Source organism: Protomyctophum parallelum (assembly GCF_964188405.1).
Source record: "Protomyctophum parallelum genome assembly, chromosome: 10".
In the NCBI taxonomy this organism is placed as follows: Eukaryota; Metazoa; Chordata; class Actinopteri; order Myctophiformes; family Myctophidae; genus Protomyctophum; species Protomyctophum parallelum.
This window is the reverse complement of record NC_139704.1, coordinates 14,121,303-14,139,128: the sequence shown is the minus strand read 5'-3', so window position 1 is coordinate 14,139,128 and position 17,826 is coordinate 14,121,303. Positions and strand designations below refer to the sequence as shown.

The 17,826-nt window shown below is 44.1% G+C and overlaps 1 protein-coding gene across 4 annotated transcripts in view; it reads left to right on the top strand.

The window, feature by feature from the left end:
* Positions 1-16,502, top strand: part of prkg2l (protein kinase cGMP-dependent 2, like) — a 35,487-nt gene extending 18,985 nt beyond the window's left edge. For 3 of the 4 annotated variants that reach the window (XM_083774694.1, XM_083774692.1, XM_083774693.1), the window contains exons 16-20: positions 1,242-1,405; positions 4,190-4,312; positions 6,450-6,512; positions 11,813-11,879; positions 16,257-16,502. In XM_083774694.1, the coding sequence (XP_083630820.1) occupies positions 1,242-1,405; positions 4,190-4,312; positions 6,450-6,512; positions 11,813-11,879; positions 16,257-16,352 (513 nt within the window). In that variant the 3' untranslated portion in view covers positions 16,353-16,502. The remainder of the gene's footprint in view (positions 1-1,241; positions 1,406-4,189; positions 4,313-6,449; positions 6,513-11,812; positions 11,880-16,256) is intronic. The other variant, XM_083774695.1, reaches the window with a different exon arrangement.
* The last annotated feature ends 1,324 nt before the right edge of the window (positions 16,503-17,826 follow it).

The following is a 17,826-nucleotide window of genomic DNA, read 5'->3' as shown; positions in this document are numbered from 1 at the left end:
CTGGGGAGATAGAATGGCCTGCACCTTAGTGTTAGATGTTCTAGTACTGGCGAGCAGTACTGTGAGGCAATAACCACGTCTGTGCACCAAGTGTCATTTATGAGGAAACAAACACCACCTCCCTTCGACTTGCCCGTGGCCGTCCTAGAACGGTCAGTGCGGAACACAGAGAGGCCGCTTTGTGCAAAACACAAAATTTTTTGGACAGTACACCTACAGATTTTTTCCAAACATCACGCAAATTGGTACACAGTCTCTCTAGAGCCATTCAACAAAACATGTCTTTCAGATTTCTCAGACTCCATCCTGATTGGCTAAGATTGGCTTCCAAAGTTCGCAGGAGTGCTCAGTTTGAAACAAAATGCTGCAAATCATGAACACATCGTGTGATTTCCGTGAAATTGTGCACGCACATTCCCACTAGGCTGAGGAAGAAATGCCACATGAACATTTTCAACTCAGCCTCATGGTGGCACTATAACTGACCGAAAAGTGTTTTACCTCTAACTGCATGGATCTGTGGATAACTTTGTATGCCAACTCCCTAGAGGCCAAGGAAAAACCTTTGCCTGGAATTTTTCACATCTGCTCTTTATAGCGCCACCAGGAGGCCAACATATGTAAAACACATTTTCTAATATTACTCCTTCTGATTTTATCCAAATTTCACGCAAATCGGTACACATGCTCTCCATAGTCATGTGATCAAGACGGGTTTGTTTGATTTATCATAATCCATCCTGATTAGCTACGATTAGCTTCTAAAGTTTTCAGGAGTAGCCCGCTTTGTACCCGTTTTGTACAAATCGCCAACTACTCAACCCAGTAGAAAGTTTTCAAATCAGCCTCATGGTGGCGGTACAACAGGCCAAGCCGCGTCACACACACACAGGCATGCCCAAATATGGAGTACATGCTGACGTCAGAATGATGTCAGAACAGGGCAGCTCCATATATGGACCCTGCGCAGGGGGCCCTGTCCAGACTGGAGAACCGTGGGTCCGACCGACTCGACACTCGGGCGAAACGGTTCTCGAGTTACGTGAATTAGACACAGACGTACAGACAGAGACTTCGTGCATAATTATAGATAGAAGATTGTAAAGACCCTGTGCGTTTGCAGTACGCATGTACAGTAATGTATGCCACTCGGTCCTCAAATTCTGTCCCCAAATCTGAGGGTGCCCATAACTCCAAACATTGTAATATTATGTTTTTATTACATATGATGCATTCTACAGGCTGACTTTGGCTTTGCTAAGAAGCTCGGCCTGGGGAAGAAGACATGGACATTCTGTGGGACTCCAGAGTATGTGGCACCAGAAGTCATCATGAACAAAGGCCATGACTTTGGAGCCGATTGCTGGTCTTTAGGCATACTCATCTTTGAGCTCCTGACTGGCAAGTGAGTCATTATGGCAGAATGAATTTATTAATGTGATAGATTGCCCTACAGTATATACTGTAGGAGAAAACCTAATTGTCTCCACCAGGCCGAAGGTGTGGCAGAGTCTGTTTTCACCCCTGTCCCCATTTTCATCAGTCAGTCCTTCTGTCTGTCCGTCTAACCTCCGGCACAGTTGGACAGATTGCCGTGAAACTGCATGCACACTCCCTGGAGGCCAAGGAACCGGCTGGACAAGGACCTCTGCCCCAATTCTTTACTAAACTAAATCATGAACACAGTGTCCGATTGCTATGAAACTTTGCACGGACATTCCGATTACGACAAGGAATAAATGCCAATAAATGCCATTTCAAATTGCCTCATAGTGGTGCTATAACATGCCGATTCACGTTTGGGGCTGGCAAGGAAAACTGGCCTGATCAGAGGAGCACACGTTTCTAGTTTTTTTTTTTTTTTTTAAGATATTTTTTTGCGGCTTACGCCTTTTATTTAAGAGATTTAAATGTTTATTTTCTTAGCCCATGGAGTCCAGAGAAAGTTCCCCTTGCATGACTTTGTCTAAATATTCGATTGATTTTTTTCTTCCCATTTGAAACGTTTTGTAAATATGATTTTAGGCATATATCTCCTACTCAGTCTGGCTATTTCTGCCCAATCGACCGCCGTCCCCCCTTCTCCCCCACTCGTCTAATGATCTTCACACCTCCGACAGCTGGAGACGGCATTGTTCAAGCCTGCATTCCATGTCCAACTAATTAAATCATTTGGCTGGTTAATTAACTTGGAATTTGTTTATTATTTTGATAAGATAATAGGAATATGAATACAATGATTATTATCCATGATGAGGGTGGGATGTTATTGAATGCTCGGTTAGACTCGACCGACATTTACTTTCCATGAAGCGAGAATGCTTGCCGATGCGCAATACAAAATAAAAAGTGTTTGAAATAATTCTAACCAGATAGACCTCCCGAACCTCTAAATGTTTTGTCAGTCAAAAGAACAGTTATTTCTGCAAGCGACGTGGAACTATTCTGCAAGTCTGCCTGCACGCAAGGCTATTTCATTTTTTTCCTCTCTCCCTCTCTCAACTGCTGCTGCTGTTGCGCTGTTGTGAGGTGTGCGGAGATCTGCAAACTCAACACGGTGAACACGCATATAATAATATAAATGAGGGCTGAGGCTGATTAAGTTTGCAAATAACGGCCCGTATGTAGGCCTGCTGCTGTGGATTAATTTGTTCCACAGCCTATTCTGGCATATAGGCTAAATATCGCCAGCTCTTTGTCAGTCAAAAGAGTTCAGCCGACAGCCTGTCCGTCCTTCTTTATCTGTAAACTTTTCTGCAAGCGACTAGACCCGTGGAACTTTCCTTTTTCTCTCTCCCCCTCTCAGGGAGGCATGTAAATGTTCATGAATTCAATAACTGCGCAATGTTATAAACAGCAGCTGAGCTGGGGTTTCTCCTCAACAGTGGCATTTCACGTGTGGAGTTTATTTTTTGTATCACCAGGCTGCAGACTGTAGCCTATATTTTTCTATTTAGTGTGCAAGGCTTACATCCGGTCTAAAGCCCACCCACTGTATGCGCTGATTTCCATACACAATACATACACGATCCGTATCCTCCCCTCACCGGATGTTGAATTAACAGTGCTAACGGCCGTATTTGATATCTAATCTTTTACACTAATAAACCGATTTCCTTTTCACTTGATACCGTTTCGTAGAGAGGGCCTACACACACAACGATCTATATACCAAATGAAAGCCAGAATTTCGTAGTTTACATGGTATTTTGATTTTTTTTAAATTAGCAAAAAATGAGCGAGTTATGATTTAAAGAAAAGAGGGGTGGAGGGGGAAAAAAGAACACACAACACACAGACAGCTAGCTAACTAAAGTATAACCCAAATGCTCCTCCATACTATAGCCATGTAGAATAATTCTGTGTTTACAAACACACAAGCACGCTAATGGGCGGTGATCAGAGCGTGAAACCTGAAAACAAAGACATTCTAGGACCAATCGAAAACAACATGCAAACTTTTTCGTTTGCATGGTCGGTTTGACCCGATGCGATTCTTTGGCACAATCAATCAAATATATATGAATTACATCGATAACACACGCGTAGCCTATAATGTTTCCCCCTCTATATAAAAATGACAATATATAACTAATAGAAGAAAAAAAGAAAAGTGCGTGCGTGCGTGCAGACAACAATGTCGTCTCCAGCTGGAGAGGGAGGTGTGAACTGTGAAGATCTTTAGACAGTGGGGGAGATTCCCCCAGTGGGGGAGATCGGTCGATTTGGCCGAAATAGCCAGACTGAGTAGGAGTGAAATTTTTTCAGACTTCCTAGTGTTAAGGGACAGACAGTAGGCTGACAGGAAACGGGAGAGAGATGGGGTAAGATATGCAGTAAAGGCCGTGTCGGGCTCGGGAGTCGAACCCGCGGCACACTGCGACTGGATTATCAGTCGGGTGCCCAGGCGGTTACGCCACCGCCTGGGCCATTTCTAGTTTATTTATGGAGTCATAGAACATACAGCCAAGATTAGCTGAATCATTCTTCTTGGTTAAAATGTCTATGTGATCAATTATCAAAGTTCAATGCTTTTGTTTCTTTTTCACTCATGTACTTCCTTCATGCCTATGGTATTCCTATTTTGCTTTTTTTTTTTTTACCATTTGTGTCAGCAGTAGCATGCACGCATTGCCTATGTTATAATACTCTCTTTGTTCCGCTTTCATTTTGTGGTCTATTCCACCAGTCCCCCCTTTGTTGGCTCAGACCCCATGAAAATCTACACCATGGTTCTCCATGGCATGGAGAAAATAGACTTTCCCAAGAATGTAGGGAAGCGTCCAGATGACCTTATCAGGAGACTCTGCAAGTATATATGTTCAACTTCAGTTATTCAGTTACTCATGAATTATGTTCTGTGCTGCACAGTACAGTACAGTACAGTACAGTACAGTACAGTACAGCCTTGATTGTGCTAAGATGCAGACGTGTACTCCCATCCGTGATTGTGATTCAGTACAACCGCAGGACCTGTGATATTGTTTTTACAGTTCTCGTGCAATTCTACAACAAACGTAATTATCATGTAATGGCAGAAAATAGTTCCACCAAACAATGCAGTTCCCTAAGTAGTCAGTCTCGGCTATATGGGTACAAAATAATAACAAAGGAAATAGAGCATGCACCTCCACTCTAGCCCAGGTGCTAGACAAAAGGCAGTACAATAGAAAAAATAGAGTCTGCAACACTGGTATGAAAAACTCAGCTCCACTGGTTTATTTGATTCAACGTTTCGATCCCTTAGGATCTTCTTCAGGAATAGTGTGACAGGGAATGGGTGTGTACCTATATACAGGAAGGGGTACAACTGATTGGCTCTAACGATGGGTGGTGACTCATGCCACCTAAGCCCAAACCAATTAGCCAGTTTCCAATGTCACAATACTAATAATAAACATGACAGGTTTAAATATACACAAATACAAAAATACAACAGGTACAGAATGTGTACACAATATGCAATATTTAAGCACAATAATACACATTGATTTCAGGATAGGACACAAAAAGATTGTCATGGATAACAAAAATCTTATTTGAAATTCCAGATGACTCATTTATTAATTGTTTGATGTTGAAAATAAAAAAGGATAAAGTCCCAAAGCTCCTAGTGAGGAAGCTGAGACCATTACTTTAATTATCACCAATTGTGTCCGATGCTGAGAACAAATGAGGATGAGGACTAGTAGTTCTTCAGGAGGGGCACTCCATCAGAGTACATCATCCGACAACCTACAGATAAGAAAGAGAACATGTGAGATACAAATAGTAGGTGAGTGCCTAAACATAATAGAGTGTGGGGCATGCACACTGTACTACTGCAAGAGTTAAAATCATGTTAAAAACCTTCAAGTACAAAATAATAACACTCTACGAAAATAAATCACACATTTTCAAATGAAGAATATTGAGGCTTAACATTAATTTGAAAGTTAGTGTAATCATATGTTACAGTCAAAATAACTGCTGTTTGTTATCTGAAATACAGTGATACATAAAATGCATGTAATTACACATTACACATCTGAACAGTGTTTGCTGTAGCACCTGCCTGCAGTGCAGATAAGGGCATCTGTGTTAAAAGCCTGCAAGCAGCATCATTTAGAATAATTGGCAGATGGTGACCTTGTAGTGTTGTTGCTCACGTCAGTCATACAAATATGGCATCATATCCATTAGTGTCATATCAATCGGTTGTGGTACAATTACTCAAGTACTGTACTTAAGTAAATTCTTTAGGTGTTTTTTTTGTTTTGTTTTTTTTGTTTTACTTTACTGGAGTGTTTCCCATTTTCAATAACTTTACTTCTACTCCACTGAATCTCAAAGGCATTATTGTCTCCACCAGGCTGAAGGCATGGGGAGAGAGTATGTTTTGCACTCCGTCCGTGTGTCCGTCCGTCTGTCTGTGAACAGCTAATCTCCGGCACCGTTACACACACACACACACACACACACTCCTATCCTCCTGGTGGAGACCTGTGCCCAGAAGGGCACTTTTTCTAGTTGTACTTTTTACTCCACTAAATATTTTATTTATTTTTATTTTCCTAGTTACTTTGTAGATTTGGATTATTATTACGAAACCTCTTCAGACCTGCGTTGTGAACTCGTTGTGAACTGCTATACTGTCTGTAATACATTTTTATACATTTGAAAACTTGAAATGGGACCTTCTGCATAATGAGGACTTTTTAACCAGACTCCTTCTCTTCTTCCATCACTCATATTATCAACTAGTATCACCTGGCTCCATTTCAGGGGGTTGTGGTAGAGCTATAGCTCCTCTAATGTTTTAAAGTAATTTAATCAAATAATTACATTTTGTGTGTGTGTCCTGGTGAAAATACCACGGTGGTTGTTTGTTTTTATTGCTGTGACGTTAGATCCAGATGGTTGTTAAAGACAGACATAACACCACCATACACATTACTCTCTCCCCTCAGGCTCAGCCCTGTGGACCGGCTTGGCAATAAAAAGAACGGCATCGTCGACATAAAAAAACACAAGTACGTTTACTCTCAATAATAACATATTTGAACTGAATCACACACATGTTTTATAGTACTTTTGTCACTTTTCGTTTATAAAAGTTTACATGATGCTTTCAGGAAATAATCAAAAAGTAAATATTTAAATAACTGAAGATCACATACTGCATATGCACTACCTCAACACAATCGTCTTGCTGTCAGCTACTCTCAGGCCATTATTCTATTACGCCCCCAGCCCCAACCATTTTCCCGAGTGTCATGTGGTAAGCTGGCAGGAACAGTGCTTGCCACACATTGTCTGTTTAGCCAACATTGCGTAACAAGCAGCAGTTCCCACAGGGGAACAATTAAAGTGCAGATTGAGGGTGAAACTTGCAGAAATCTCTCTGCCACTTAATAATAACATAGTAGGAGTCAAGAGAATGGAGACTTGGGGGACCGTGTGTAGCAGTGCAAATTAAGCAACATATTGGGAATATAAAAATTGAAATAACCAATGAAAGAATTATAACATACTGTAGTACTGTATGACACTTTATTGACAACATAGAGCAGTATGTCATTTGTTTGATAGCATAGTGTAGTGTAATAAGTAGGGATGTCCCGATTTTTTGTTTTCTATCCAATCCCGATACTGATACTGAATACCGATACCAGTGTTGTGAATAGCTATCTAGCTATATATCTCGTGTTGTGCACGTGTTTATAGCAGACTCCTCACTCAAATGTGCACTTGCAGTTGGGGCAACTCAAAGCAAGCTCCACATGCCGCAACATTTTATTTACTTGCCATAGTGTCAACCCCTTACCCCCGATCGATGTCGATGTCAATTTCGATGTCGATCGATATTCCTCATCACGCTACATTTATCGGCATAGTTTATACATCAACAATATTATTAAGATTAGTGCTCTACAGCACAGTTTTAAAACTGTCCCAGGCCCGGGAGGTCACGCCCAATTATTTTTTCATTATTGAAGAAGTTAAGGGCCTCTGTCACTAAAGCAAGTGATGCTTCTACACGCCTAGGCCACTAGAGTGCATCAGAGCCTCACAGACAGAGCTCCCCCCCAGAGCGGGGTCTCCCTCCTACTAAACCCATCAATAGAGGTGTAAAGTCTTCCCAGTGGGTCACACACACTGCGAGGGCAGGATAACACAGACTCCTTGTCTTAAGAATCCTCCCATATGCGAGAACACGGGGGGGGGGGGGGGGGGATGTGCTCGCAGACATAATGCCTCGGCACAGAACCCTCAGTAGAATGCCGCATTGCAGTATATGGGTTAGTATGTGTTCAACGGGATAGCTACTACGGACGGAACTGTCACGGTAAAGCAGCCGTCTCCCAACCTCTCATCATGAGAGAAAAACACACTGCCTCTACGCGCCCAGACTGCTAGAGGGCACCAGAGCCTCACGGACAGGATCTCCCCTGAGCTGGGAGCTCCGTGTTACGTCACCAGGCCCAGTGGCAGACACATGAGGATTCCCCATGGTCATGCGCACTATAACAAAGGTTACAAGCTCCAATTCACCTAAAAGAACCGCACACTTTCGAAAGAATCATCTTCACGAAAGCGAGCGGAGGGGCGGTGCATATTCTAAAGGAGGGAATCAATTCCCTCCCGCAGAAAGGCGCCATCTTAGAGGTCTCTGCCAACCAGTCTCTCAACGGGTTTATTCCCGCTATTTCCTGGTGGAAAAGAAGGGGGGCGGGCTTCGCCCCACTCTAGACCTCAGAGCATTGAATCGCTTTGAAGACATCTCTTCACAACGCTGACGCCACCAGTCCTACTACGCTACTCCGCAAAGGGGGACTGGCCCACGTCATAGACCTACAAGCAGCCTACTTTCACGTTCCAATTTACCCCCTGCACAGAAAATCAATCTGCGCTTCGGGTTCGAAGGGGGAGTATACAAAAACAACGTCCTCCCCTTCGGAATGTCTTCGAGTCCGAGAGTCTTTGTGAGAGTTACAGCCGCGGCTATAGCTCCACTACGACAAATAGGACATTCGTCTAGCAACGTATATAGACGACTGGGTCCTGTCAACAGACTCGCCACAAGAGGCGCTGTTGCACACTCAACAAGTGCTCAGTCACCTCCACGCTCTTGGGTTCCGAATAAACCACGGGAAGAGCGGGTTAATCCCGAAACAGTCTTAGACGTTATCGGTATAACGCCGATCTCTTTCACAGCTCGTCCGAGCCAAGAGAGAATAGAGGTGATAATGCAGTCCGCGACGTCATTCAGAAAGGATCGCTCGATTCCCTTTCTTGCATGTTTCTTGCATGGGGCTTATGGCCTCAGTGGTCTACATAATCCGCCTAGCCACGCCGAATATGAGACCTTTTCAACGGTGGATGAATGCTTTACGCATACCCATGCACCGTCGCCACCACAGTGTAACAGTGACATCACAATACGTGCTAGCCCTGAAGTGGTGGACGAACAGACGAGCCCCCTCAGGGGCAGACCTCTGACCAGGAAAGTCGTCACCACAGACGCCATGAGGACTGGCTAGGGAACCACGCTGTAGCGCACTACGACCAGAGGGATGTGGTCAGGACGACTAAACGGTCCCACCACACAGCTGATGGCGGTGTTCCTCGCACTGAGGAACTTTGAACCGCGCACCCGAGGTTGTCACGTCCTGGTCAGGACAGACAGCACGACAACGATGTGCTGCATCAACAAGCAAGGGGGACTCAGGTCCCTCCACTTGCACCATCAGACTCAGAGACTCACGCTATGTTACGACGCTTGTCTCCTGCCCATTACAGCGTGTCACGTCCCGGGTGTTCTAAAAAACACAGGAGCGGACCTGCTGTCCTGGGGACACCTCCGCTACGCGGACTGGTCACTACACCCCCGGGTGGTGACCCAGATCCAGGCACAGACTCGGGACACCCGAGGTGGACCTGTTCGCCTCAAAGCAGGACACGAAGTGTCCTCTCTTCTTTGCCATAAGAGGACCATCGACATCGGGACTAGACGATCTAGCACACCAATGGCCCAGCCCCCCCCCCTCTATGCCTCCCCCCCACTGAGTCTCATTCCTCCCACTGGACAGAATGAGGATTCGGGGTCTGACGGCACCACTAGTGGCACCAGCCTAGGGCGCCTGGAGGACGGAGATAGCTCCCCTCCTCTACAGCCATCATGACAGCTCTCTCCGGGCGGATCCTCTCACGCAAGCGGGAGGAGGGATCTTCCACCCCCGCCCCTAGGACTTAGACCTATGGGTCTGGCCTGTGAGAGGTTAATGCTGGCTGAGACTGGTCTCCCTCTGAATGTTGTCGCAACTATTCAGAAGGCCGGAGCCCAGTCAACAATGACCTGCTACGACACAGCCTGGAGCGTGTTCGAGCAGTGGTGCTTAAAACGACCTAACCAGGTTACCCCTTTCCAAGCTTCAATAGTTAACACTCTGACATCCCTGCAGGAGTTCCTGGACAGAGGTCTAGGCCTCCCCTCAGTGAAAACCCACTTGTCAGCCATCTCGGCTTGCCATGGGACTTTAACAACCAGACAATATGGAAACATCTGCTGGTCAAACAGTTGTGAAAGGCGTAAGCACGGAACACAGGGTCAACAGACCCCTGGTCCCCTCCAGGGATCTGTCCCTAGTCCTCAGGGCTCTAACCAATGAGCCCTTCGAGACATTGCAGACGGCTGACCTGAAGCGTCTTACTCCTAAAAGACAGCCTTCCTAGTCGCTCTGACGACCGCCAAGAGGGTCAACGATCTACATGCACTTTCGACTACTCCAGAGTGCATGAGATTCGACGACAGGTCAACTAGGGTCACCATCAAAGCAAACCCAGCCTTCTTACCAAAGAACGCTTTCTCGGTTTGCGTACCAGTAGACCTACGAGCTTTCCACCCTCCTCCCTCCACTACTGAAGAGGACAGGAGGCTGAGCTGTTCTCGCCCAGTAAGAGCGTTCCACGCTCACATGGACAGAACAGATCCCCCAAGGATAGGTCATCAACGATGCACATCCCGGGGTACCAGAACAAGGGAAAGCCTGTCACGAAAGTCACTATCCCAAGCTGGATAGTACAGGCCATTTGTATGGCCTACACCACTCAGGGAATGGAGCCCTGCTGACACTAAGGGCTCATTCCACGAGAAACACGACAACACCCTGGGCACTCCACAAGGATGTTCAATCCAGGATGTCTGCACAAGCGGCAAGCTGGCCCCCTCTTCGACCTTCGCCACACAATTAATTAGATGTGGCAGTGCCCTCTTGGCACACGTGGTCTTGGGGGCAGCCGCATCACAAGTGGACTCTGAGCGAATCCACCCCGCGAGAGCCTTAGAGGGGCTGAGGCACGCTCCTCCTCCCCCTTAGACACCTAGGCTACCTGGGGCAATCTCCACCCTACCCCAGTCAGCCGCTCCGGGAAGACACTGACAGTCCCAGACCGTCACCTTCCACTCTGTGGGACCTACAAACCTAAGGTTTATCCCCAGCCTCTTTATCCCCAAGTCCTAGGACTCACTGGCTAATTCAGGATACGGGAGTTCATAAGGTCCCATAGAGCGAAGTATTTCGCGAACACAACTTGAAAGAACTTTAAGGTTACTTCAGTAACCATGGTTCTTTAAGTAAGTGAGCGAAATACTTCGCTGAACACCCTTCTGTCTTGCTCTCGGGCAGAAGGGAAAAGTGTTCGAATGACTTATGACGTAGGGGCTAGGCCTTAAATACCCCTGAGGCGCTGGGCACCTACGTCACAAGTCTTAAACCCGCAGGCCATATTTAAATGTCCTGTGGGAGATCATAAAATGAAATTCTGTATCTCGCTTTCAGAACGAAACCTCCCTTATAGAGCGAAGTATTTTGCTCACTTACTTAAAGAACCATGGTTACTGAAGTAACCTTAACGTTTTCGACGATTATCGAAAATGGCCCTATAAGACCAGGGCCATTTCATTTTGGCACGCCGTAACCTCTCGGGAATATCAGAAATGGATTCTCCATACCTCATGGTAAAAATTTGGTTTTGGTTGCTACCCCCTCAATGCTTGATTTAACCACTTTCTAAAGGTCTGAAATATTCGAGACCTACACCATTCGATTCGGTGTGCTCCAAATAGTGTGGGAGGGGTGATGAAAATCATGCTTTTCGACGACAGTCAGTTCATGTCAACAACTTGTTCAGTATCATGTCGGTATCATTGTCAGTAGAGTATCATGTCGGTATCAGTATCATAGTTAGGTAGAGAGTTGGGGTAGTTTCGTAGTTAGGTAGTTTCTCTAATTTCGGTAAATGTAATTGGCTGTTGTGTGATGTTTTACAGATGGTTCCAGGGCTTCAACTGGGTGGGCCTGAGGCATCGGCAGCTCCTGTCTCCGCTGAAAAGAGAGGTGAAGTGTTTACCAATACATGTTACCCAACAATGAGTACTTTGATTGATTTTTGATTGATTGACCGCCCGGGTGTATTTGAAACCATTAAATCAGGGCGCCCAGTGATTTACAGCTTCAGAGCCTTTTTCAAGGTTGCTCCGCACCATCTTGGAAGTAGCTAGAAGTAGCTAGATGTAGCCAAAACACCCCAGAGGGGATCGACAACAACGGAAGGTTTGATTACTTATAACGCGACAAGTGACGGGACCGCGATGGGCCATCAAAAACATAATCTTTGGTTAGAATTGGAAGCATTGAGTTATTCACGTTAAGATTTTTCATCCCATCCATTAAAATGGAGGGAGACCACTTGGGATGACGTCCCAACCGGAAATTACATTGAATGTTGCCCAATCGATGTCCCCCAGCCTGTAGAGGGGTGCGCTCGGTTATGAAATGAATAATCAAGGATTCAAGATACATTTTAATGACACCACACCAACATAAAGTTCTTCCTTCTTTTTAAATATTTTCTTGCACATGGTTATAATAATCATTATAATATATATATCCCCATGCAGTCAGAGTTCATAGTTTTAATGAATGTGCTGTGCAGAATGTAATTTACATACAAATGTGGGGGACTTCATTTATTTGACTACCGTATATATGTTTAAACCGACAATACTCAGTGGTCACCCTCCTTTGTGCCAATGTGGCACTGGTGCCCATGATCAAGCTCACAACGCGTCGCGATGTCATGCATTGTGAGCTTGTAGATCTGCTATTTTCAAAAGGAATCTTGGAAAGAAAGATATTCCACAATTGTGGAATTTCTTTTAACATTTTATTGAAACATTTAAAAACACAAATCTGTCATTGGGGTCCCTGGCCCAAAATATTTTTAGATTCCAGGGTCCTTAGTTGGGCAAATGCATTCACCTGGGGGTCCTTGACATGGCAATGTCACTGTGTGAGAATCACTGATTTAAATAACATTAGGAGAAAGGAAAAAAAGCAACCACAACTACCAATATTTACAAGCAAACGTTACAGAAAAAGAAGCCCAAAGTCGCTTATAATAAACAGACATGGCAACACTGCTAAGCAGCGCACAGATCGCTCTTGTGTCAAATCAAACATTGCTTTTTGCATTTAAGAGGTGGTCAGACCCAGGTGTAATCGGTATGCACTTACTCTTTTTAGGTCAAGGGGCATAATAGCAGATAGCGCAAATCGAATATAATTAACATATGGACACTCCCCCGATGCTAAAATATGCAGGAAAGTGGTATGCCATATGTGTGTGCGACGTGCGTTCAGCACGACTTGCATAATATGAAGGGCGCATAACGAGGTCAAGGTTTGAGAACATTAAGCAATACCACCTGATAGATATTTTTCCACCATATGTTTCACTGAGGACAAGGACTGTATGCATTTAGTTACTATAAATAGCTTTGACAGCAGAGCTATGATACTGGGAACTGAGAGCAGATAGCACCGAAACACCGGAACTCTCAAAATACTTTTAAGAGTAATCCAATTACAATATATACTTAACTTTAGCTTTTACCAGGATACTTTAAGTAAATAGCCAATATGAACAATGTTACTTTAGGAGAATTACCTTATAAATACCAAAATGTTACCTGAGTTCACCACAGACGAGATCCATTCAGAGTGAGGGTTTTAGTCATATTTTATATTGATTCAGAGAGACAGAACAAGGATTCACAAACAGCATAATGATAATTTCAGATACATCCAGACCCCAAAGGGTCTGGTGGGTAAATGGTTTCTCTCCCCAGTCTCAAAATGGGAGACAGTACTTATACTCTTTCAGTACAAAATGGAGAATGGTACAAAGTAGACGTGGCAGAACGAAGAGCATCTTACTCAATGTAAAGGGATATGTAGTTTTGGAAATGACCTGTAGTTCTTAAATCAAGTCACTGGCTGGAAAAACACAGAGGCGGCCTGGTTGCCATGGCACCCGGCTGATAAGATACCCCAGCAAGGTCAGAAACATGCAGTCTCAAGACAGAGACAGAGTGAAGTGATAATAATTCTTACTAACTAAACGCCATAAGACAGCGTGAAGTCACTACACAGGGCAACCAGATTAAAAGGTCAAAAGGTCAAAGGAGCTGACCATTCACCCACAAAATATACAAAATTACCCATCACCACCTGAAAAATGTATAATTGGGCCCCATGTGTACCGTAATTTGTGCAAAGGCGTAATATCATCATCATGGCATCATCATAATTTGCAGCATTTTGTTCAAAACGGAGCGCTCTTGCGAACTTTGGAAGCCAATCTTAGCCCGCCAGGCGGGCAGGCCAGGACATACTCTCCCCATGCCTTCGACTTGGTGGAGACAAAAATACACTCCCATGTGTTTCCTGGACACAAAGGTCCTGATTCTTCAAAAACGAAATGTGCCAGAGTGTAACGGTGGCGGAAACAGATATCGTATTTTTCCGTCCGATCAAGCTACATTGAGATGACATGTTATTCAGAGAAGCTGGTGTAATCACTTCATTTGTGCGGATCGCTGAGTGTATCCTTTCCGCATTTTTCCCAAGCGATTCGCCTGGTGTCGCCTGGTTAGTTGGAACATCCACGCCCATTCTACACCATATAAGGCAACAGGAAATCTCGAAATACGTCACCATAGCCGGCAAAGAGGATTCCCAAACTTTAAATTCTATACAACAGCGCAAACTGCGCGATGAGCTTGTAGAGTAGTTAATTTTGACAGGAGGTTCTCTGCATGGACAGATCTTCAAGCAAACAGCGCAAGTTATATGTATATAATTATAAACGAAACTTGCCAACTTGGCACGCATTGCTTCACTCCTTGTTAAATGTCAGAACGTTAATAAGTTAACTGATATGTTAGTTACTTTCACATACTGAGAAAGAAGTTAATTTGTACTGTTCACCACACGACCAAATGCTATATTACAACTCGGCAATGACAAGCCCTTACTGATGAATGCAATGCAGGGTTATAAAAAAAAGAAAGAACACTCGCCTGCAGAAGTAAAATAGATATCCGATACTTTTTTTTATCAGAGCTGCATTGATTCATGCGGGGAATAGATTAATATCATCTCACTGTCATCTGTCTGAATGCCATGTGGAGAATGGATTTGTTCTGATCATGGACACGTATAGCATCTATTTAAAAGTTAAAACTAACTGGCCAAATTGCACGTGCTGATGCCATAATGTGGATTTATAGGGCGAATTAGCCCTCGTGACTGCTGTCTGTCTGTCAGACCGGCATGTCTGTGAACCATAGAATGACATACATAGAATGCCAGTCGGGCCGAGCCGTGTTCTGTCCTGGCCGGGCTCACTGCGCCGTTATATTAATTTTCCAATGTAAATTTCACCCAGATTGGACTCGGTTCAGCGGCAGCATGCTTCTGTCCGCCACACACACACACACACACACACACACACACACACACACACACACACACACACACCGACAGTCAGAGAACTGACTCACTAACTAAACAACACTAACACACACTAAACAACGTTGGATTCGTACAGTGCAGATTAGAATGCAGATAAGTGTAGCCAGGCCTATGTTCTTATTATAATTGTGAGTTTGTTTTTTAACATGCAGCGAGTCCGCGAGAGCCGATCTACAAGCTCACAACGCGTTGCACTGCGAGTAGAAGCTGTCAAGTGAGAAGCACAATCGCGCATGCTAGAAATATCCTAATAAATAAATAAAAAGGTGTCGGGCTTGCAGGGGCAGTTTCTGCATGGGACTCTAGGCTAACTTGCCTAGAATGCATGCATTTATGCATACAAGTGCATACAAGTGCACTCGGCTTCTTATGTGCTGACCAATGTTGGGGGGACATGCCTACATATTTTATCTGAGATTTGAGAACTATTTATTGATTCAGCATGAAGACTAAAGCCTTCTGAATAAATCCGTAAATTCCTCCGCCACCTAAAGAGGTCCCGTAGGATTTGGCGAAGTTTCCGACCAACCTACGTGAGCGTCAAGTTCACGGCCATTTCCATGAATTCCAAATTAATGTGGGAAATCCACGTAAATGCCTTTCCGCTAGCGTCACGTCATGTTATCAGAGTAAACGCCGTTGTGAATTTGGACAAAAGAGTTGATTATGTTTGAACAATGTGGCATAATGTGAATATATATTTAGCCTCTGAGATGTAGTGTAGTAGAAGTAAAAGTACTGGAAATTGGAAATAGTCAAGTAAAGTACAAAAATATACTTAAGTATAGTACATAATAAGGAAATGTACTTACCGGTAGTTACTTTACACTACTGATTATGGGGTTTACAATGTGGTTAACAGACAATTATATAATCAATAAAATGTCATTCCTTCAGGTAAAAGGGCCCATGGACCACAGTCACTTTGACCTGTTCCCCCCCGACCTGGATGAACCTCCCAATGAACTGTCTGGCTGGGACAAGGACTTCTAAAGCCCAACACTTTCAAAACTATACACTGGATGTAAATACAAACAAGACACATTTTTACATACAGAAGCGCTTTGTTTGTTTGTTTAATTGATTTATTTATATTTGTTCTCCTAAACATTTACAAATTTGTCACATTTAAAATAAAAATGTATTGACCTTTTTTTTGTATTTTATTCGAAAATGTGGCAGTGTCTAACCACCAGCAACAGAAATGTTGTGTTTTTTATTTTCTTTAATATCTTATGCTCAAATATGTGCCATTTATCAAAATCGTTTCCCTTCAACGTGTCATAGAGTGGCAGGAGGCTACCTTCCCCCTGCTGAGATGTGACAGTGCACTTAAGTTGGGAGACGACATTGGGAGCATTTTTTCCCAATACCCATTATCTCTTCATTCACTAGTGATAAAACCAGCATTCTGTGCTTATTTAAATGATACGTAGCCTGCAGAGTTAGTTCAGTCAGACATACTCGAGGGGGTTCATGCCATGCTCAAAGGCGCATACTATACTCAAGGGGTTAACATGTATTACTATGTGGGTGTATAAGTGTGTGCAAGTCCCACACATCATTCGCTGATGTGGCAGTCAGCTGACCAATTGGGCGGGCTACTTAAGCTCACTAGACTGCATGCCCTTCTTGCCTTCCTCCAAGGACTGTCTAAAGAGGACGAGACGCGAAGACCGTACGGTTGACGCCATGTTGCTCCATGGTGCTCCATGGAAGGAAAGAAACATGTGCAGTTGAGACCAGGAAGTTGTACATGCACAAATTTGTGCATGTACAACTTGTACATGCACAAATTTGTGCATGTACAACTTCCTGGTCTCAACTGCGCATGTTTCTTATCTTCCATGGAGCAACATGGCGTCGCCGGTACGGTCTTCGCGTCTCGTCCTCTTTAGACAGTCCTTGCCTTCCTCCAAGGTTACTTAAATAATGTTAGGAAGCGAAGACCGTACGGTGGACTCCATGTTGCTCCCTGGAAGGAAATAATCATAAACAGGGCTTAGAATTAACTCTTTTACTTGGTAGAACTGGTGCTACAGTACCAAGGACCACCAGAAAACAATTTAGGAGCACCCACCAAATTTTAAGGAGCACCAATATGTAATCGAGGCCGGTACAAAAAAAAAAAAAAGATAAAAAAAAAAAAAAAAAAATCGGCTGGCCGACCCACCCACGGACCGGCCGACCCATCCCACCGGCCGACAGGCCGGCCGGTACAAATGGATTCTGCCCTCCCTCTCACTGAACGGGGTCCAACTCTCTGTGGTGCCCTGCTCAATTTGTTGTATTTACATGGTTTATTTTCTGCTCATTGTGTTGCCTTTTCATAGATGATAACCCCCAGGTTCTTTTTTTATTTTGATTTATTTATTAGATCCCCATTAGCTTACTGTGAGTAACATCAGCTACTCTTCCTGGGGTCTTTACTGTGTTTGTACTCCCTACAGTTAGGTTACCAAGTCTA